This window comes from Ammodytes marinus (assembly GCF_949987685.1).
Source record: "Ammodytes marinus genome assembly, chromosome: 4".
Taxonomy (NCBI): domain Eukaryota; kingdom Metazoa; phylum Chordata; class Actinopteri; order Uranoscopiformes; family Ammodytidae; genus Ammodytes; species Ammodytes marinus.
Window position 1 is genome coordinate 3,864,109 of NC_137233.1, and position 23,230 is coordinate 3,887,338.

A 23,230-nucleotide genomic window follows, 5' to 3' on the forward strand; every position below is an offset into this window, starting at 1 on the left:
ATATTTTAAATATCATGTCAAATTTCTGTACCTTGAACTTGTTTCACCCATGTGCAGTTCTACAAAGTTTCACTGGTATTAGTAAAAGGTTAACAATCTATTAACAACTGATCTGTAAAGTGTGAGTTAATATATTAGTTAAGTATTAGTTAATAGTTTATATATGTTATTGGGACGTTATTCTAAAGTTGCAACTATTCCTCATTTACAAACAATTAATACATGAGGAATAGTTGCAACTTTAAAATAACGTCCCGATAACACACATAAACTATTAACTGATACTTAATACGTCATTAGTAAGTAATTCACTACTAGCTTGGAAATTATCTATCGGCTATCTAAAAAGCACAGTTACAAATCCTTAACAAACGGTTAACTGTCATTTAACAAGTCATTTATAACCAATTAACTAAACGTTTATTAATGGTCTATTAACTGTCTGTAAGGCATTGTTATAAATCCTTAACAAACTGCTAACAAACACTTAACAAATCATTAATAAATCATTAATTAAGAGTTTACTAATGATCTATTAACAAGTTACAACGGATAGTTATTATAAAGTGTTACCGAACCGTCTTCTAAAAAATAAATAAAACCATATTTAATTTTCCATATTCCACTTCACAATGATGCACCACTGTGTGTTGTTCTATCACATGAAATCCCAGTAAAATAAATGTACGTGTGTGGTTTTAATGTGACACAATGTGGAAAATTCCAAGGGGTATGAATACTTTTGCAATGCACTGTATATACAGCTCCAGGAAAAAACACACACACACACACACACACACACACACAGTACTGTAGATCAATCAAAGTAATAGGTCTGGGTGAACATTGCGTCTGTGCCAGCGAAGACAGGAGAGAAGTTGTATATGAGCGCTCTCTCTTCCTCTGATGAGCTGGGGAAACGATGGCCGCTCTTCATGGCTGGAGCGGAGAGAGAAGAGGGAAGAATGAAAACGTGTTTAGATCATATTATACTATTAATGACTATTGTAAGAGATAATTTTTTGGGCATTTTCAAGCTTTATTAGACAGTACATAGTTGAGATGGGGAGACAGAGAGAGAGAGAGAGAGAGAGAGAGGGGGGGGGGGGTGACATGCAGTAAAGGTCCACAGGTTGGATTTGAACCCGCGACCACTGCAACAAAGGCCGGAGCCAATATAGTATGCACTCTATCCACTAGGACACCGGAGCACCCTGTAAGAGCCATTGTTAGGTGGTCAATGTATGTTGTAATGTCATGTGTTGTCCACTAGTTGTTGCTGTCCTATTGCTTAGGGCAAGTTTTTGTTTTGTTACAAGACCAGTGTATTCATAAATTCATCAATGTTAATGCCAGAATCATAATATATAGCGTAGAGGTTTGTACACATTTCTAAATGTGTTTATGTAAAAAACACTCCAATAGATAGATAGATAGATAGATAGATAGATAGATAGATAGATAGATAGATAGATAGATAGATAGATAGATAGATAGATAGATAGATAGATTGATAAGACAGACAGATATACCGTTACCTTCAGAAACAAAGAATCTTGCTGTGTAGAAGCTGGCTGTGATAGCGGAGGTGGAGTGGACCATGCCGGGCTTATCGACCCACTCATAGAGACACTTCTCTGGGTGCCACTGGATCGCGTAGAACGGGTAACGGATGGCTAGGGGGACACAAAGACAAACACAAAAAATAAAGTAAAGTATAGGGAAGGGAATAATTTATTGTTGTTGTTGGGGCGCTCGTGGCCCAGGTCCTGCAGCAGACCCGGGTTAGAATCCAGCCCGGGTCGTTCTCTGCATGTCACTCCCCTCTCTGACCCATTTCACCTCTGTCTCTACAAACTGTCTAATAAAGCAACAAATGCCAAAAAATAAATGAATAGGCCACTGGAAAAAAAACATCTAATCAAAATATTTAGGGGAGAACGGGGTAATTTGTCACACGGGTTGGTTGTCACAATCGTTATATCTCGGAACCAGAAGGTGCTGTCTGTGAAACTAAAAAAAAAAACCTTGTAAATTTGTAAAATGTTTTGTTGGTGTTTTTATAAATTTTGGGTAAATGTACTTTCTTTGGTTTATCAATTTCACAAATAAGAACATTTTATTTACTATTTGTTTAGTTTCATATCTGTTTTCACACACGTTCTAACTAAACATAAAAAACTAAGTGTAATGTTGAACGGTACGGAACCTTCCATGGTGGAGATGAATTCTGTCTGGCCGTCGTCGTTAGTGGAGAGAACTTTGTAAAACCGTCTCAGCCTGGACGACCTGCTGTAGTTCTGTTGGTTCAAAGGCAAAAACAAAATTACATTTATATTATTATTTTAGACATCATACTACTTTTATCTTTCTACATAGAACAACAAACTCTGGTATAGGGCAGAACAATTACATGTGTATTAATATTTTAGCCATAAAACAAAGTGTCCCTTGCTGCATTGAATAAAACACATTTACATAATAATAAGAACTTTTTTCCTACTAAGTCATGTATGGAAATATTATGAGTTACATGATTTTTGGTGCTCATTCACCCATCTTCACACACACACACACACACACACACACACACACACACACACACACACACACAGATAGACAGACAGACAGACAGACTATATATATATATATATATATATATATATATATATATATATATATATATATATATATATAAATGTATGTGTGTGTATATATATATATATATATATATATATATATATATATATATATATATATATATATATATATATATATATATATATATATATATATATATAATTTTTATTTTTTTTTTCTGTAACAGTAACTGTGTATCTGAATCCGAATTTGATGAAAATGGGGTCGGGACCTGATAAGCCTTTGGCTTCTTCCGTCTCCCTTCGGACAACACAAAGTATGATGTATGAATATTTGCAAGAGAAAATTGTGTATTGTGTGGAATTGTCCGAAAGAATAATAAATAAATAAATAAATGGTAGAGGGCTTTTTATCTTGAGCAATTTGGGTTAGCACATGACTCCTCCCTGAAAGACGCAAACTAAATCTTGATGGAGCACATTCCAGTCACTTCAGACATGATGGGTAACACCTTAAAACCACATCCTGCAAAGTCTACTGTGTGTGTGTGTGTGTGTGTGTGTGTGTGTGTGTGTGTGTGTGTGTGTGTGTGTGTGTGTGTGTGTGTGTGTGTGTGTGTGTGTGTGTGTGTGTGTAAAATCAGCAGCTAACGAGTCTCAGGCCCTGGGGTGAAAGAGGCCTCAGTAAAAGACAAAAGGTTTTTTTTTTGTGCCTTTCTTACTGTCTCTTACGCCTTTACATTTGTCCAATTCTATACATACAGCTCTGGAAAAAAATGAAAAGACCACAGCAAATGTTCAGTGTCTCTCATTTTACTATTTCTAAGGCATATGTTTGAGTAGAATGAACATTTTGGTTTTATAATATAAACTACCGACAACATTTCTACCAAATTCCAATACTTTTTTTTTGTCATGAAGAGCATTTTCAATAAGTAATGTAGAGATGAAGATTCAAGAAAAATCTTTTTAAAGTTTTTTTTTTGTTTTAATACAGTAAACAGTTGTGGAGGGACAGAGATGAAATGAGTCAGAGAGGGGAATGACATGCAGAGAACGCACACACAGACCTGCATGGACAGACTCCAGTTGTGGAAGTTGGCTGTGATGTTTTCCTCAGACAGAGACTGAAGCACATCCTTTGGAAAACTCCGGAACAAACGGCTGGAATGAGCCGCTAGGGGACACAGGAGTAAAAAAAGTTATTGTAAAAAAATAATTTTAAACAAGTTCTGCACAAAGTGCACTCAAACAAGTAAGTGTAAGTACAGAAGTGTGCGATTTCAGACACAGCACATGTGATCGGATCACAAAAGTCAGATGTTAATGCCAAGTGGAAACGGGGTCTAAGCAATTTCCGTCTTGAAATGTAGTTTGAAACAGCAGTACTTTGGGTCTTTGGTGATCCACAGTATTAGATTTGGTGCATTATTACCAACTTCAGCTCCATTTTAATTTCCCTTCAGTAGTCAGTCTGGGTGTGCGGTATATTTGCCGGTTTTCTCAGGATATATTTTTGTCTGACCAATCAGCGAACAGAGGGAGTGGCTGAGGACGTTGAGGCCGTGGGATCCGCCCACACAACACAGCATTTCGCACCATGACTGATGTGGCTATGAGATTTATACTAATAACAACTTGAAGCTGAGAGCTGGTAGGAATGTTTACTCTTTGTTAATTTTCTAGCAGGATTCCAGTAAAAGGAATCCCACCCTGTTGTTGTCAATATAAAATACATAATCTTTACTATAGCATATGTATTAAAGTTAAGATTCATTCTTGTTTTAGTGGTATGTGAACTTGTGGTTTCCCCCATTCAGATTTTTGAAAGTGCTACGAGTGAACTTTTAAACATGTCTGAAATAGTCTAATTTTTTATATCTGGTGTGTGTGTGTGTGTGTGTGTGTGTGTGTACGTACCTGGTGTGAGAGTGAGGGGTAGAGCCACGCGCATGGAGTTGGTGCGTATGAGCAGGTTTATTTTAGTTTTATTTGATGTTAAGGCCGCCAGCTGCTGTAAGCCCAGACAGGTTCCCCAGATAGGAAAGAAGTCCCCGGCATCGTTCGCCTGTAGGAAATAATTAAGCAATTTCACATGAGAGGGAGCATGTTGTCGCTCTATATCAGCGCTGCTGTGATTCGGTCGTAGGTACGAGGCCGCAGGCCGAGTGCCGAAGACAAACACAGCAGCACTAAAGCCTGATTAAAGGCTGTTACATACTCCGCGAGAAGAAAGAAGAAAGTTCTCGGTGACAGAGCTGCGAGAAGTTCTTTCTGGTCTGACATTACATACTTCACGAGAACTCAACTGCCGAACTCCTCACCGCGGCGCATTGTTACCATGGAAATTTGACTCAGTAGCGCCAGCTGATTTCACTTCGCTTTCCTCATTGACTTCAAACTGACCAATCACACAGTAGTTCTCGGACAAGCTGCGAGAAGAAAGTTCGGCCCGGGTGATGTGTCGAGAACAAGCTGCGAGAACAGCTAAACAAGAGCTGAGAGAAGAAAATGACGTCATTTTCTTCTCGCAGCTCTGTCACCGAGAACTTTGTTCTTTCTTCTCGCGGAGTATGTTACAGCCTTTATACTTGTGCGGGTCTGCCCCTCTGCGTTCTCTGCTGGGTATCGCGGACAACGAACGTTCTCATGAACCGTTGATAGTAGTTTGCCCGTGTGGCAGATTGCACACTGCACTTTTCATGTAAATCGGCGAAATCCGTTACTAAACAAATGAAAACTGGAAGATTTTGAGTTTGATGATAATGAGGAAGAGCTCCTGTGCTGTTGAAATCCCTCCTTGTTGCTCTGATGCCCAATCAAACCTCTGCGGCGTCTGCGTCATCTGGCGCGTAGTCACAATTTTCAGTTGGTACGGCTCTGAGGCACCGCACAGGCTCTCTGCGGCTCCGCGGAGGCTCTGCGCACGCGGTACCGCACAAGTATAAATCAGGCTTTATATAGAGCGACAACAATGCGACCTCGAGAGTGATATTGCTTTTATACTGCAGTTTTACAACTTAAATTCACAAGTTAACTTTAAAATGTGATCTTTAATAATTTAAGAATGTATTTGCTTCCGCCAACACAAATAGTCCGACAACAGCAGTCAGAGCGGAGCGCGTTGCTATGCACCATGGCTAAAGTACGCAAATGGCAGCGCCTTCGATTCACAGGCTTCGATGAGGCGCGTCGCAAGCGCCAGCCGCTGGCCGCCGGCCGCTGGACGCCTATTCTTGGGTGGACGCGCGGCCACACGCTAGTACATTGACTTTGTATGTAATCTCGCCGTGCGGCCAGTGCAGTGTGTTCGCAGCTTTACCTTCAGAGCTAAGTCTGTCTGTCTGTCTGTCTGTATGTCTGTCTGTCTGTCTGTCTGTCTGTCTGTCTGTCTGTCTGTCTGTCTGTCTGTCTGTCTGTCTGTCTGTCCTCACCTTCAGAGCTAAGTCATAGAAGATCTTTGCAGTGCGACTGAACTGCGATGTCTCGATATTTACAACTCCTCCCGGCATCAACAACCTGCGGGAGACAGTTTGAGTTTAGGCATCATGCTAGGCTATCGTTCATACATGGCATACAATGGTTGGTATAACTTTGTATAATTGTGTGAACTGTCTATACTTTTCTGAACTTTAAGACAGCACGCTATCGCAAAAACCTGCTGTTTCAATTAATTTACTATATTTTATCCATTGTATTTATTTTAATTTTTTTGTGAAATAATTCAAACATAATTTTTGTTTATTGTGTTTTCATGCTTTTCATTTTGTTTTGTATTTTGTATATGCCTGAAATAAATTGAATCAATCAATCAATCAATCAATCAATCAATCAATCAATCAATCAATCAATCTAGCTTGTGTACACACAGTCACTAGAATGGCAAGTTATATGGAAAGCAATATAGGGTTTGTGTGATCATTAAATGTTGCAATAGCCTGCTTGGTACCCCATACTTAATGGGAACTTGTTAAGTATAGTATACCAAGTAGACTATTGCAACATATAGAAGATACCTTGACATGGTAAATGCACATATCTGACAGAGTTGTCCATTTGCGAAGGCCCTGCCCACATACATCCACATTGCACCATTTCTGATAAATCTGGAGTCAGATCCAACATCAACCTGACGTGTGGTGGTATTTAGGAATGTTTGCTCTTTGTTAGTTTTCTGGAATGATTTCCATAATGGAGATCCCCATACAACTGCCAAAATAAAATTCAGTGGCAACATTTGGCCATTGTTTCATAGAAAACATTTTGAAAGTAGAAAACAAAACAACTTGGTCATCTCACCCATTTATTGAAGAGAATATCCGAGTATACTCTTCTTCTGTGAGATTGATTCTAGTCGACAAAAAAGGCACAAAAAGAAAACATTGTTAAAACCCATCACTGTATACAGGTGAAACTCTAAAAATTAGAATATCGTGCAAAAGTTCATTTATTTCAGTAATTCAACTTTAAAGGTGAAAATAATATCTTATACAGACTCATTACATGTAAAGTGAGATATGTGAAGCCTTTATTTGTTATAATTGTGATTATTATGGCTTACAGTTTATAAAAACCCCAAATTCCAAATCTCAGAAAATTAGAATATTACATAAAATCAATAAAAAAAGGTTTTCAAATACATAAATGTCGGCCCTCTAGAAAGTATAATCATGCATATGTACTAAGTACTTGGTTTGGGCCCCTTTTGCATGAATTCCTGCCTCAATGCGGCGTGGCATGGATGCTATCAGCCTGTGGCACTGCTGAGGTGTTATGGAAGCCCAGGTTGCTTTATAGAGGCCTTCAGCTCATCTGTAGTGTTGGGTCTGGTGTGTATCATCTTCCTCTTGACAATAGCCCATAGATTCTCTATTGAGTTCAGGTCAAGAGAGTTGTCTGGCCAATCCAGCCCAGTAATACCATGGTCAGCTAACCAGTTACCAATGGTTTCTGGCACTGTGGACAGGTGCCAAGTCTTGCTGGAAAAGGAAATGGTCACCTCCATAAAGCTTGTCAACAGACAGAAGCATGACGTGCTCTAAAATCTTCTGGTAGATGGCTGAATAAAGAAGAAATGAATCATCAAAGACACCCTTACACAGTGTGACAAGCAACCCCATCAAGGGGTCGGTTGTCAAACACTATGGGGTTGTTTGTCACAATGTTATCTTATAACGAAGGAATAATCTTAAAAAGAAGGCAAGAAAGTAGAACTAAATTTGAAAGTTTAATTGCATTGTCAAGTTGACAAATAGGCCTACATAACGTTCTGTAGCCTTGTCAGCTGGTCTAGTTTGGGATTCACTGGGTTGTTTTGATTTTGTTGCCCTTCTTTCTTTTGCATGCTATGTACTGTCTAATAAAGCTTGAAAATTACCAAAAAATAATATCTTACAATAGTCATTAATAGTATAATATGGCTTGTGCGCTCAGCAAGCCGAGTCATAGTTGCGCAGGTCTTAGCAAGACGGCGACATCTCGAACAAGGCTATTACCTCACTTGAAGGCGGGTGTCTGTGTCTGTTGAAGTTTAAAACTATTGGATCTGCCCAGTGCCACTCTGGATCTGCCAACCAATCACATAACGTTTGGCCGTGACGCCATGCGCCGGCTTCTGACTTCAACTGAAACTGGCGCACGACCTCAACGTCATTGTTCTCAGCCACTCCCTATGTTCGCTGATTGGACCGGTAAAAATCTTTCCTGAGAAAGCCCGCAAATATATATACAGCGGACCCAGACTGACTACTGAAGGGAAATGAAAATGTGGAAGTATGTAGGCACATACGAAGGACGTTAGTATGGCTTTTAGTATGAGTAGGAAGTTAGTAGGGCTTTTAGTATGAGTAGGACCTTCGTAGGGTTTTTAATATGAGTAGGACGTTAGTAGAACTTTTAGTATGAGTAGGAAGTTACTAGAACTTTTAGTATGAGAAGGACGTTAGTAGAACTTTTAGTACGAGTAGGAAGTTAGTAGAACTTTTAGTATGAGTAGGACCTTCGTAGGGTTTTTAGTATGAGTAGGACGTTAGTATAACTTTTAGTATGAGCAGGAAGTTAGTTTGGCTTTTAGTATGAGTAGGACGTTAGCAGGGCTTTTAGTATGAGTAGGACGTCAGTAGGGCTTTTAGTATGAGTAGGAAGTTAGTATGGCTTTTAGTATGAGTAGGACGTTAGCAGGGCTTTTAGTATGAGTAGGACCTTCGTAGGCTTTTTAATATGATTAGGACGTTAGTAGAGCTTTTCGAGCACAGTCTATGTGAGAATACAGCCTATATTTGAATCATAACTAACACTACTAAGCATACTATACGTTATTTTTACTTTCTCCTACCCCCTTTCGAGCACGTAGAAAATAGTTTAATAGTTTATTCATCTGATACTATTTTAACTTGTTTTTTATTGCTTGCATGTTAGAAATAAAGACAATCAATCATTAACAGACAGTTTTACCTGATAGGAACCACCCTGGCTCCGCCCCCCTCCAGGAACTTCACATACGAAGCCGCGATGTAAGAAGAGCCGCGAGCAAACCGGTCTTTTCGACGGTTCTCCTGGGCCATCACACCTGGGGGAGGATAAGCAATAGCACATGAGAGGGAGCATGTTGTGTTTCTCTTCGGCACTCGGCTTCGTACCTACGACCGAATCACAGCAGCGCTGACATAGAGCGACAACATTGCGACCTCGAGTGTGCTATTGCTTTTATACAGCAGTTTTACAACTTAAATTCACAAGTTAACTTTAAAATGTGATCTTTAATCATTTAAGAATGTATTTGCTTCCACCAACACAAATAGTCCGACAACAGCAGTCAGAGCGGAGCGCGTTGCTAAACAACAACTTTACGCAAGTGAGCTCGTCCTGCTTTGTTTACTCTGGTAACATTAACCACGGCGGCCCAATGTCCTGTAACGTAACGGCGGATTTTAATCCAGTTGGTGATAAGGTCCGCTGCCCAATCCAAACCCCCATGCTTCATTTCCCAGAGTTTATGAGTATATTTCGGCCCGGGGGAAGTTATACAATGATGTGGGAAAGTTAGGCTAGGCTAAAGCTATGCTGCGTCCGGATCACGTCCGCTCGTATTATTCAGCAGCCTGAGTTTATCTCCACACACTATTGCTGTCTTCAGTAACGTGAGTGTGAGCGACTACCGCACACTGTCTCTGTCTGTGTGTGGCAGCGATGCCTTCTCAAAGGGGAGAGACTCGCCACAATCAACCTGAGTCACACTCTCTCACACACACACACACACACACACACACACACACACACACACACAGGTTACACAAGTGAAGCTCCGGCTCATCAGTGAGCCGCGGAGTGATTTTGACAGTTGTTTTACAGTTTGGTGAACAGTCCGAGTGATGTTGTTCTCTCATATCAGCACTCCTTCAGAACGCATAGAAGGTTTCTCATCCAATCAAATCACTCGCTCAGAACCACTGCTGTATAATAGTTCATATATGCCTATCTTGTGTGTCTGTCTCACAGACACTAGGTCAGCCTGGTAGACTGTTAGGAGAAACACTTAGGTCAGGTGTATAGATAAAGTCTCATCTCCTTAAGGTGCGAACACACTAGGCACTTTACACGCGTACAGACGCATATACAATCGTCCGTTTTTCCATAGGGAACCATTGGTTTACGTGCGTACATGGCGCGTAGGTGTGCCACTCGCGCTAAAGCAACATTTTAGCCGCGTTAGCCGCGTATGAGCCGCGTATATACGCACCTACGCAGCTACGCGAGGAGTTCAAAATTGAACTTTTTACGCTCCTACCCCTCCCTCACCTTTTTTTTGAGAGTTCAAATTAAATGGATGCTGGGCCGAAATATTCTACAATTCCTGGGAGAACAAAATGTTTATTTTGTGATTAACACATTACTACAACTAGGTGTGAAGCATACAAGGCATATACTGTATAAGGGGTCAAATGATAAGTTATACAAGTTCGCTGGCCAGCCTCCATTCCCCCTCAGCTCAGTGTTGTGGTACCCAGTCCACCTGCCCTGGGTAAGGGTGGGGGAGTAGGGGAGACCAGGTACAGTTGTAACACTTTTTGCAATAAATCCAAACCTATTTAAACTAGAGTAACCAATTTGTTATATTATAAACTTCAATCTGTTAGCTACTGAAACAATATATTTAAGTGGTTTTATGAAATGTGTAAAGGTTGCAAAATGAATTATAATACAGACTCTCTACTGTTACAACTGTCCCAGTATACAGGGACAGTTGTAACGCATGTCAGGGACAGTTGTAACATGTCTAAAATATTCAGAATTAATCAATCATATACTCAAAATGAAATATATTATTGATCAGTCATATTATTGTGACTATTCATTTCTTGTTTTTAAGTAATCAGTACCTTTTTTCATACTGCATGACAAAAAAGAAGCCATCAAATTACAATGTAAGAAGTGTTTTAATGAGTATAGATCATACATCCTCAAACATGAGATTGATTTAATGATTATAACACACAACCTCAAACATGAGATCAAGGCCAAGACTCACTACCTCAAACAGGTATATGATGAAGTTATTTAATTGTGTGTGTTAATTGTAATAGGGTGTTACAACTGTCCCAGTATCACCAACCATGTTTTCATCTCATGTGAGCTAGTTTGAATATTAGTTTGACACTTGTTAGCCATTTTTACTTTTAGCTTACAAAACAGTGATTCCAATAATACTTGTTTGGATTCATAGACATTTGACATAAGGACAGAATCCAAAAAATATTGTTTTACCTCAAAAACAGACTTTTGTTAATAACTTCTTCTTGAAGTATCTGATGTGGCTCTCCTTTTGAAAGAAAGGAGGGAAACTGACGGAGCACGAGCACAGTGAGTGTCATCACTCTAGCTTGTTTCTGATTGGAGGAATTCAAGGTGTTACAACTGTCCCGTGTTACAACTGTACCGGGTCTCCCCTACATCATGTTATGTTTAAAAGGCACATAGGTAATCTCTATCTATCTCTCCCTCTCTCTCTCTCCCTCCCTCCCTCTCTCTCTCTATCATGTTATGATGTTTAAAAGGCACATAGGTAATCTCTAGCAAACACTTGGCGAATGTTTGTTTATGTTTATACTAACCACGTTAATATTTGTCTCTCAGAGCCAGTGCCCCGCCTAGCCCGTTCCCCGAAACGTCAAAATCATAAATATAAACAGCTAATGGCTTGTGACATGTATCATGGAACATTTGCATATCGTCACCCTCTTAAAATAATGGCCAAAGTAATTTTTTCAGTTTTCAGGAAACACAAAAAAACTTAACCAAAGATTGAATATATGATATTTATTAATCATTTCACTCAAACAGGTTATGTCAAAATATGACTGTTGACATTTTGATAACAATTTATGTCAATTGTGTAACAACATAATAGGAATGAACCCTTTTAATTAATGTTTAACTTGCGACTTAAGCCATTTTTCACCCTTGTAAAATGTCCTTTGTTACTAAATATTCCTATATTATATAACACACACTGCACCTTTAAATGAACTGAATTGAGTATGTTCTCAAACAGCATGTGAGATGTATCATGGAAAATGTGCACATTATACTTTAGCTGGATGTGTTTTTGAGTGCAGACGTTCCCACACACCCTAAACATACCTTAGGCATGTGACTCTTAGCTCAGAGGAAGATTTGCACATTGTTTCTCGTTGGGTTCCTGGAATTGTATAAATAGCACAGGTGTAACTTAAACACTCAAACTGTCATCGCCTCAGAGTAATTACCCTTTCATCTGTATAAGAATGTAAAACGCCAAAGATCCACCTGTCTTTCATAATTGCTTGGTAGGATTATTTTTTTAAATGGCTCCTCCCATACACTCATACTTATATAACACAGTTTGTTCAGCCACACACAGACACGCAGCAAAACAGCCCATAGAGACAGAGCGGAACGCGTCATAATCGGAGGCCACGCCCATCGTGGGGGAAAACAATGCACAGCGCTCCATTCACTTTATACTGAACGACACAGTATTCTTCAAACAAACTTAATACGACATGCCTTTCACAAATAAACGTTACTTTCTTTAAAGCCACGACTCTAGTCTGTCTATAGTAATTTTCAATATCGAGACAAAACTCTTAAAGGCCTACTTCACCGGTTTGAATATGAAGGTGTATTGAATTCTGAGATCCTATGTAGTATAAATGTGCAAAAAAAATTAAATTGGTTCATCCTAGCCTGAGAAAAGGCAGAAAGAGTGTTTTTTTTAACCCTATATTTCTCTTTCTCGTGACATCACAGAAAGAGAAATATAGGGTTAAAAAAACATACTTTGTAAATATTACTGTGATGTCACAGTAAAAGACATCACAGTAATATTTACAAAGTAAGTTTTTTTTTAACTCTATATTTCTCTTTCTGTGATGTCACGAGAAAGAGAAACAGCGTTGGCTCTGTAAATGGGCATGTCACTAGCACTGACAGGCAGACTACGCCTTGTCTTTTCTCTCCATCCTTTTTTTCCCTTTACAGTGCCTTGCAAAAGTATTCATACCCCTTGGAATTTTCCACATTTTGTCACATTAAAACCACACACGTACATTTATTTTATTGGGATTTCATGTGATAGACCAACACACAGTGGTGCATCATTGTGAAGTGGAATGAAAATTAAATATGGTTTTACATTTTTTTTAGAAATAAACAACTGAAAAGTGTGGCAGTATTCAGCCCCCTGAGTCGATACGTTGTAGAACCACCTATCGCTGCAATTACAGCTGCAAATCGATTTGGGTTATGTCTCCACCACCTTTGCCCATCTACAGACTGACATGTTTGCCCATTCTTCTTAAAAAAAGAAACTTGAGCTTCAGATTTAGCATCAGATTGGATGGAGAGCATCTGTCAACAGCAATTTTCAAGTCTTTCCAGAGATTCTCAATTGTATTGAGGTCTGGACTTTGACTGGACCATTCTAACACATGACTATGCTTTGATTTAAACCATTCCATAGTAGATCTGGCTGTATGTTTAGGCTAGTTGTCCCTCTGGAAGGTGAACCTCCACCCCAGTCTCAAGTCTTTTGCAGACTCTAACGGGTTTTCTGTCCTGTATTTGGCTCCATCCATCTTCACATCAACTCTAAACAGCTTCCCTCTTCCCTGCTGAAGAAAAGCATCCCCATAGCATGATGCTGCCACGTCCATGTTTCACGGTGAGGATGGTGTGTATAGGGTGATGTGCAGTGTTAGTTTCCGCCACACATTGCATTTTCCATTTTGGCCAAAAACTTTAAGTTTGGTCTCATCTGAATATGCTGTGTCCCCCGCATGGCTTGTGGCAAGATGCTCTGGTCAGATGAGACCAAAATAGAAGTTTTTGGCCTTAACGCAAAGTGCAATGTGTTGCAGAAAACTAACACTGCACATCACCCTGAACACACCATCCCCACCGTGAAACATGGTGGTGGCAGCATCATGCTGTTGGGGTCCTGTTCTTCAGCAGGGAAGAGGGAAGCTGGTCAGAGTTGATGGGAAGAAAGATGGAGCCAAATACAGGGCAGAAAACCTGTTAGAGTCTGCAAAAGACTTGAGACTGTGGTGGAGGTTCACCTTCCAGAAGGACAACTAGCCTAAACATACAGCCAGATCTACTATGGAATGGTTAAAATCAAAGCATAGTCATGTGTTAGAATGGCCCAGTCAAAGTCCAGACGTCAATACAATTGAGAATATCTGGAAAGACTTGAGAATTTCTGTTGACAGATGCTCTCCATCCAATCTGATGGTGAATCTGAAGCTTGAGCTATTTTGCAAGAAGAATGGGCAAACATGTCAGTCTGTAGATGGGCAAAGCTGGCGGAGACATACCACATAGACTTGCAGCTGTTATTGCAGCGATAGGTGGTTCTACAAAGCATTGACTCAGGGGGGCTGAATACTTTTGCACGCCACACTTTTCAGTTTCAGTTTTTATTTAAAAAAAAAATTTAAAACCATATTTCATTTTCATTCCACTTCACACTGATGCACCACTGTGGGTTAGTGTATCACATGAAATCCCAATAAAATAAATGTACGTGTGTGGTTTTAATGTGACAAAATGTGGAAAATTCCAAGGGGTATGAATACTTTTGCAAGGCACTGTATATGTTAACAGAGAATCTTAACTGAACATACGTTCACATGTGGAGGTCTATAATGTGTTTTTTCAATATACTTTTGAGGACGGACAGACAAGCTGGCCGAGATGTAGACGCCGCCAAACGGAAGCTCTTGACCGTACCCTGGCATCCTGACATGATGAATCTCAGCTCTGTTCCCCCCTAACCTCCCCCAGAGACCACCCATCTTGCTAAGTAAGTATCTCCTCACTACCTGTCCTCACTGTGTGTCCGCTGAATACAAATATGGTGTTAATACACAGCCTAGGCTCTGTTAACTGGTATGTACAATAGTGGGCCCGGCGCAGCTATTAAAATGCCCATTTACAGAGCATAAACTGTCTATAAGAATGAGTTAAACATTTGCATTTTTAGCATTTTTGCCTCACTCTCCTGATCAAGAAAAGGCAACAGAAAACCATACATTTAGCTGTGTTATTAGCTGGAAGTAGCTACTTAGTGTTAGCATATACCAGGCTGAATGGTGAGAGCTACCTCTGACAGACACAGAGGCAGCCCTCACTTTTCAGCCTGGTATATGCTAACACTTTCTAAGGGGCAAATTAAAATTGATTCTGCATGTACTACTACTAAAAATTTGCAGAATGATATATTTGTGAAACTCAGACAACAAAGCATTCATTCTTACCTGATGGAAGAAAACATAAAATGGGCATGGCATAGGCTGAAACTAAACTGAACTGCTAACTAAACTAAGTATGTGCATGACTGAACTGACGCATCAGGTACAGCCCCCAATGTGTGCTCCAGTACCTTTTCTTTGCAGTAGGATGTAATTGTATTCTCTGCATGACAAAATTCAATATAACCAATATCTTTTTTTTCTTCTTCTTTTTCTTCTCAACTACAGAATCGTCAACATGTCTGCCCGTCTTCGGGTCATACGGAAGGAAGACGAACACAAACTTTATTTGCCTTTAGGAATCCCTGAGAGTTTGGAATAATTGAAAAACATCGTTTAACAAACATTTACAATTGACTACTTGTAGTTTGCAGTTAATTGACTTGATTTTCAGTTTTTTTACACTTTTTGAAACCCAAGACTTAAAGGACAAGGATCAAGATGGTTCTGGCTGAACCAGTGAAAACTTTGGCTCTTGAGGATTCCTTGACAACACACTCCAGTAACTGACTCCAAGAAAGCTTCTCCTCCCTTCGTTTTGAGGTTTAGTCTGTTCAGTTTGAAATACCTGCCTTCTCGTTTGATACTGAGCTCATTCTAACCACTGCAAATGAAGCCTTTAGAAAAGATGGATTCCTACTCATAAACCCTTTAGTCTGTCAGTCATTCGTATATGCATTTTTTTTATGTTTATGAAGTTTTGCAAAGCGCAGCTTTCTCGTCCTCTTCAACTTCATAATAACAGTGTTTTCTCTGATGGTCTAGTTCTCTTGTTTGTGTAACGTTGATATGTTTAGGAGGTTTAAACAAATGCTAAAACATGTTTGAATTGTGTTTGTTACTTCAAGAAATGATGTGCTGTCTAGACAATAAATCCTATGAACTCATGGTGACTTCATGATCTTTTTCTGGCTCTTTAAAGCACAATACTGTCTTGCACACAATATTTAAAAATCTCTGGGGCAGACACCATGCTATTTGAGGAGCATATTACTAATTTAATACCTGGCGCCTTGTAAATGTTGAGTTCATCACCAAAATGTCAGCCTTATACACAAGCTACAATTACCTTTGCATATGTGCTGCAGCTGCACTGATTTAAAAATATCTTGCTTGATCTACTTAAAAAAATCAATGCAGCTTTTTGCATCAAATTATCATGTAGACCTCACAAGAATACTATTTGTATGAACTACATCATAAAATCAAGTTGACTTTACTTGGTAAAATCAAGTTGACTTTACTTGATAAATGTATTTCTTACGTTAGAAAAATGATGTAGTTCATACAAATATTATTCTTGTGAGGTCTACTTGTAGCCTGGCATTCCCAGACCTGCCACTAGGCGCTGGCAAATTAAATTTGCTGCGCGTGTTGGTCTGGAGACGCTCCGTTGAAGCTTATCAAGACTACCAGAAATCTGGTATAACGTTTCAATTGGTTCTATCTAATATGGGCGCGCCAGAGCCCTTTATATGGTGCTCTGGGGAGGACGTAACCGGATGACGACAGTGACGTGCATGCGACGTCGAAGCCGTGATAGTAAACATCAAAGATGGCTGCGGATATGTTGTGTGAGTTTGAGACTGCTTTGGCCTCGACCCTTAACGAATTGGAAGACGGGACTCATAGCTTTCACTAGCAAGTAAGTGGAATGTTCTGTTTTGCCGACCGACAACGGCAAACGTTTAATTGAACAGTTTAACAGCTGTTCGCTAAACGAATGGGGCTTACGTCACTTGTGCATCGCTCTGATTGGTTGTAGTGCTATCCAACTGCGTGCAGTGGCATTTGAAATGCACGAGTAGGAGCCGCCCCTAGAGTTGGAAATTACTATTGATCGTCGCCAGACCCTCTATCGTTCAAGATATCAGGGTCAGGATTTCCAGGCTAGTCTACTTGATAATTTGATGCAAAAAGCTGCATTGATTTTTTTAAGTAGATCAAGCAAGATATTTTTATCAGTGTACAGTGGCCTTCAAGGACAAGAACAATTCAACATTTTAAACAATGCACCTGATGACATTCCAACTATGACACTTTCAAGATGGCGGCACTAGGCCTAAGGGAAAAAATAATAATTCAAAAAAATAATTTCAGCTATTATGCACTAAATTAAATGTACTTATAATTAAGATTATAATTACTTTCTCCAAAATCTGCTAGGAAATAAAACCCAAAATTCTACACACTGCAGGTTTAAACTGCCTACACACCTTGAATCATACATACTACAGTCTCAAGCAACCACTAAACCGGTTACAATGACGGCATTAACAGCCTAGTTTTTGTAATTAAAGCACACACACACACACACACACACACACACACACACACACACACACACACACACAGACTGTGAATCTTACCGATGACCGGTCGGGTGTTGAGCTCTGCGCTGCACATGAGGCACGCGAAGGCTGCAGCCAAATGAACGACAGTAATACAAACTATCGGGATGAAACTATCAGGCAACCACCCTGAATAAGTTGACAATGTGTGTCTGTGTGTGTGTGTGTGTGTTATGTGTAGCTCTGTTCTCTCTTCTCAGGGCTCCTGAAGCCCCTCCCTCACCTTGTTAATTGCCACCTGTGCTGCCTATAAGCCGGGCGGCTTAAATGACTCACCCTCTCCAGCTAGGGCCAGCAGCATGGCTCCCATCCACCTTTTGGTTTAAACCTTTGTTACAATAAATGCAGTTTTCTTACACCTTTAACCTGCTTTTGTGTACTTTATGTTGCTTCCCCGAGCCGGGTTGTAACAGTGTGTGTGAATAAGGTTACTAACTAAATCCTTCATGTATCAGTTCAATACAAAGTTAATGCTCTTTTTACTTTACTCATAACCACAATTGAGTAACGGCTTAGTGAATTATGTGACTGTGTGTTTGTGTGTGTGAGAGAGAGAGAGAGAGAGAGAGAGAGAGAGAGAGAGAGAGAGAGAGAGAGAGAGAGTGAGAGAGTGTGTGTGTGTGTGTATGAGTGTGTGAGGGCTTCGTTTCGGAGCAACACAGCCTGATATGACCACAGTCTTTTGTAACACTGTCGCTGATACCAGCCGACATCTGGATAAACACGTCTGTTTACATTTCACATGTATTTAGTTTAGTATTTAGGTCTCTGCTATTCTTGTGTTCCTCTTATACACTTAATTCTTATTTGTATTATTACTATTATTATTGTTGTTGCTCTTTTATTATTATTATTTAAGTCAGGTTCACACTTGTGTTTCTTGATACCTACACACTGTCTTATTGCTCTGTTGGAGGAGCCCAGGACTAAAGCATGTCATTGCCAGCGACTACTCTGTAATTGTTGTGCATATTTTTTACAGTGTATGTGGCCCATGCCGACATTATCTCCGTGGCTGGAGCAGAGAAAAGAAGAGGTAAGAATGAGAACATATGTAGATTATATTATACTATTAATGACTATTGTAAGAGATTATTATTTTTTGGCATTTTCAAGCTTTATTAGATAGTACAGAGTTGAACTGGGGAGACAGAGAGAGAGAGAGAGAGAGAGAGAGAGAGAGAGAGAGAGAGAGAGAGGGGGATGACCTGCAGTAAAGGTCCACAGGTCGGATTTGAACCCGCGACCACTGCAACAAAGGCTGGAGCCAATATGGTACGCGCTCTTTCCACTAGGACACCGGAGCGCCCTGTAAGAGCCATTGTTAGGTGGTCAATGTATGTTGTCATGTCATGTGTTGTCCACTAGATGTCGCTACCCTGTCACCCAGAATCTCTGTCAGTTCACAGCCTAAACTTTCCACCAAATATCAGAGCAATTAGTGACCTTCGAAGATATTTTTTTAAAGGAAACACCAATTAGAAATTAAGGCCATTGTCCATACAATTTTGCGGTGTAGAAACTGGCTGTTATAGCGCAGGTAATAGATAGATAGATAGATAGATAGATAGATAGATAGATAGATAGATAGATAGATAGATAGATAGATAGATAGATAGACAGAAAGTTACCTTCAGACACAAAGAATCTTGCTGTGTAGAAGCTGGCTGTGATGTGGAGTGGACCATGCCGGGCTTATCGGCCCACTCATAGAGACACTTCTCTGGGTGCCACTGGACCGCGTAGAATGGGTAACGGATGGCTAGGGGGACACAAAGACAAACACAAAAAATAAAGTAAATAAATTAAAACTACATTAATGTTACACTGAAAACAATTATTATCAACATCTTTCAAATTAATTTATTTTTTCTGAATTATTATTTTTTTTTTTTGAGGGGGCCCCCGCTTATGCCTCGGGCCGGCTCTGCACACACACACACACACACACACACACACACACACACACACACACACTCATTTGGCTGCAGCCTTTGCGTGCCTCATGTGCAGCGCAGAGCTCAACACCCGACCGGTCATCGGTAAGATTCACAGTCTGTGTGTGTGTGTGTGTGTGTGTGTGTGTGTGTGTGTGTGTGTGTGTGTGTGTGTGTGTGTGTGTGTGTGTGTGTGTTGTGTGCGTGTGTGTGCTTTAATTACAAACACTAGGCTGTTAATGCCGTCATTGTAACCGGTTTAGTGGTTGCCTGAGGCTGTAGTATGTATGATTCAAGGTGTGTAGGCAGTTTAATGTTACACACCAGAATTCCATTGATATGAATCAGAGAACTATATGACTAACATTGTGTTGCAATAGACTGTGGTCATAAATCAGGCTGTGTTGTTCCGAAACGAAGCCGTCACACACTCACATTTTAATTCTTTATTTGAGTCCACCAATCACATTACAACAGACAGGATTCAAATATTTCCAGAAATGAGATAGGACAGTGTTCAAGGGTATAAAAAAACATCTCCTGCGCCACACTGCCAGGCTGCCTGTCACCGCTGATATGGAGCAGAACTTTGACAGCTGTTTGGATGTCCTGCTGGAGAGCCCTGCCAGCCTTAACCCAGTGAAAACAAGATGGGACATGTCCCAAGCTGCCAAAGATCAACACCACAAGTTTGCTTTGATAGCCCAGTTCACTTAGTTTGGACAGAATGAGCTGGTACTTCATGATTTTATCACGAAAGGCAATGTCCATGTACAGATCGTACACACAGCCTACTTCAAGCAGCAGCACCTGCCTACTGGCTCTGTCCAAAAACACAACATCCGGGGTGTTAGGGATGTTACAGAACACATCAGTAGAGCTGTTGAACCACTCCGGCATAATACGAGAATGTTTGTACATGGTCACATTTTCTGACAATACTTTCTTTACAGCGCTAGCTATCAGATCGACAATTCGGTCGTGACGTGCAATATAAAGTCCTTTGTACATAGTACAGCCATTTACAATATGAGCAACAGATTCAAGTTGATGGTCTGAGTGCATTACACAGTATGGATGGTTGTGTGCAGGGTACCATAGTGCCAGGTTGTATTTAGTAGGTAGCACCTGCAGTCTGGCTTTAGCTGTGAAACAGAGGATGTCCTCACCGACAGCAGCATTTGTGTACATGGAGTGTGAAGCAGAGTGGTTGGCAAAGTCCAGGCATGCTAGCTTCCCCTGCATTCTGAGTCCAGTCCAGTGTTGTTTGGTCTCTGCTTGCTTTACGTGGAGGAGGAGTCTCCTAGCTGTTGTGTTCTGTAGTGTGTGTTTTTCCTCATTGTAATTGACAGTAGCCTTGACTGTTACAGATGAGTCTGTGACAACTGCATCAGATGGCTGTGGTGCTGTGTGTGAGTTATGTTGTGTCCATTCCAGTTTAACTGTCATTCTGTTGCACAGATCATTTAGGTCCGGCCAGTCCGACCGGACTCCAAAGCCTGCAGCCTGTGTGTCCAGTTTCCCGCTCCTCTTCCTCCTGAAGCCCAGGAAGCTGTCCTGGCCTGCTGGGGCCAGGGGCACCTTCCTCTTCCTGAGGTCCAGCAGCAGGGAGGCTCTGGCTAGCTCTCTGACTGTGGCATCGTCATTGTTGAGCATTCGGATGAGGTGTGACAGCCTGGTGGCAGTGTATACCCATTCCACGTTTGGGACACCCAACCCCCCCTCTTTATGTGAGAGGAAGATGATGTCTCTGGTAGAATGAGAATTCAGCCCTAGCCATTTCCTGACAGCCTGGACTGTTTTATTGTTCATGTCCCGTAGGACATTTTGTGGGATGTGGATGTTTGCAAAGAGGTGTTGAATCTTTGCCAGGGCCACCTGTCTGATAGCGTCCAGTTTCATGACCACAGGAAGGGGGAGGAGTGTGTGTGTGTGTGTGTTTGTGTGTGTGTGTGTGTGTGTGCTTTAATTACAAAAACTAGGCTGTTAACCTTCCTCTCGTGTTAGGGTCGCCACCGACCCGTTTTGGATTTCAAATGCATAAAATAACCACTTACATTTTGTTTATTGCATCAAGATTTCTTGACTTTGTCAGGAACCTCTATTTCAACAAAATAAAAAAATTAAAATTAATTTCACTTAATTATAAAATGCTCTGGTGGAAATTATAACACTGGTGGTGTTAGGGTCGTTTTCGACCCGGTTATAGAATAAGATGTAAAAAACAATCACTAGAGCCAAAACTGAAATCTTAAGTGCACTGTCAGCCAACACAATGACAGTCAGCTCCTCTCCCAATCATGTGAGCTCTAGGGGGGTTCTCATTTTGACTTTTTTTGCCCTTATACCTGCATAAAAGCGAAACAAACAGATGGGCATATCCAGACATGTGAGGTCAATTCAGTATAGAGTTGGTGACTTGAAGAGTGCACATCTCCTATTTGCAGTATTCAAAAATGAGGAGATATACAGTGAGCCAAGTTCTGGATCATGTTTTTGGTGAAAATGGCCACCTGATTCAATAAATAAGAGGTGTCGGGTCTGCCGAAGCACTAAGGACAGAAAGATAAAAGTATTGTGCTTTACCTGCAAGAAATATCTCTGCAAAGAACACTAAGGGTGTATTCACACTGGGAAAGTCCGCTAGTGCACTTGCTTTGGTCCAGACCAAATAGAGTTTTGATTTTTTTTGTTTGGTGTGGTCCACTTTCATATTGCCCCTTTTGCAAGTGAACCAGCATTACGAAGCAAAACCACACGTGATCTGAGGTCATTCATTCATTGGACAGACATTCTGGGGTGGAGAGAAACAGGAAGCACGAAGTTTAAACTGCGAAATATATATCATTGATATAATATGGGGCTAAAAATAATAAAAGGGCCTACATCTAACCTATAAATAAAGAGGAAAAACATCAAATTATTGTTGTTTCATATGGTCATAATGTGTAGCCTTATGTCAATGCCACGTTATGTGGCTTGTAGCCTACGATGTGAAACATCATTTTTACTGTATTTTTGGTGCTGGATGCGCGTCACGCGAGAAGAATAGGCTCAAGCTGACACTCAGCTGATTAAGCTGTGTATCAGCTGGGTCGGCGCAGTTCAGCTCCAAACTGACACGGGGATAGTATTGACGGTCCCGTACATGGGAAGCAAAATAAAAACACACACTTCTTGCGCAGCGTGAACCTGTTGGCACTGTGCGAGAGACGCTCCCCTCTCCTTCATCTGATCGCTGAACACATTCAGCATTTATATTGTTCTGGGCTCCCGGTCAAACCACAACTAATCTTCCTAATAATGGTGACAACAACACTTTCCCATAATGTGAAGCTGACGGCTATTTATTAAAAAAGAAAAGAAAGAAAAGGCACAGTGCCTCCTGCATTTGGGTCGGATCGAGTCCGAACAAATTCACACCACAAACGAACTGCAGCAGAGTGCGTTTGGAAACGCATCGAGACTACCTCTTCAGCTGGGTCTCGGAGCGTTTGTTTGATCCGCACCCGAGTGCGATTGCTGTATTCACACCTGCCTGAAAGATGCGC

General features: G+C 40.6%; 1 protein-coding gene across 1 annotated transcript; it reads right to left on the bottom strand.

The window, feature by feature from the left end:
- Positions 1 to 817: 817 nt before the first annotated feature.
- LOC307249227 (gamma-glutamyl hydrolase-like) lies at positions 818 to 18,043 on the bottom strand (the record flags this gene model as incomplete). Its single annotated transcript, XM_080025870.1, has 10 exons — positions 818 to 939; positions 1,539 to 1,676; positions 2,210 to 2,300; positions 3,671 to 3,777; positions 4,521 to 4,668; positions 6,035 to 6,119; positions 6,900 to 6,950; positions 9,054 to 9,168; positions 17,761 to 17,811; positions 18,019 to 18,043. 10 exons carry the CDS (start codon positions 18,041 to 18,043, stop codon positions 818 to 820), a joined length of 933 nt encoding a protein of 310 aa, XP_079881996.1.
- Positions 18,044 to 23,230: the final 5,187 nt, after the last annotated feature.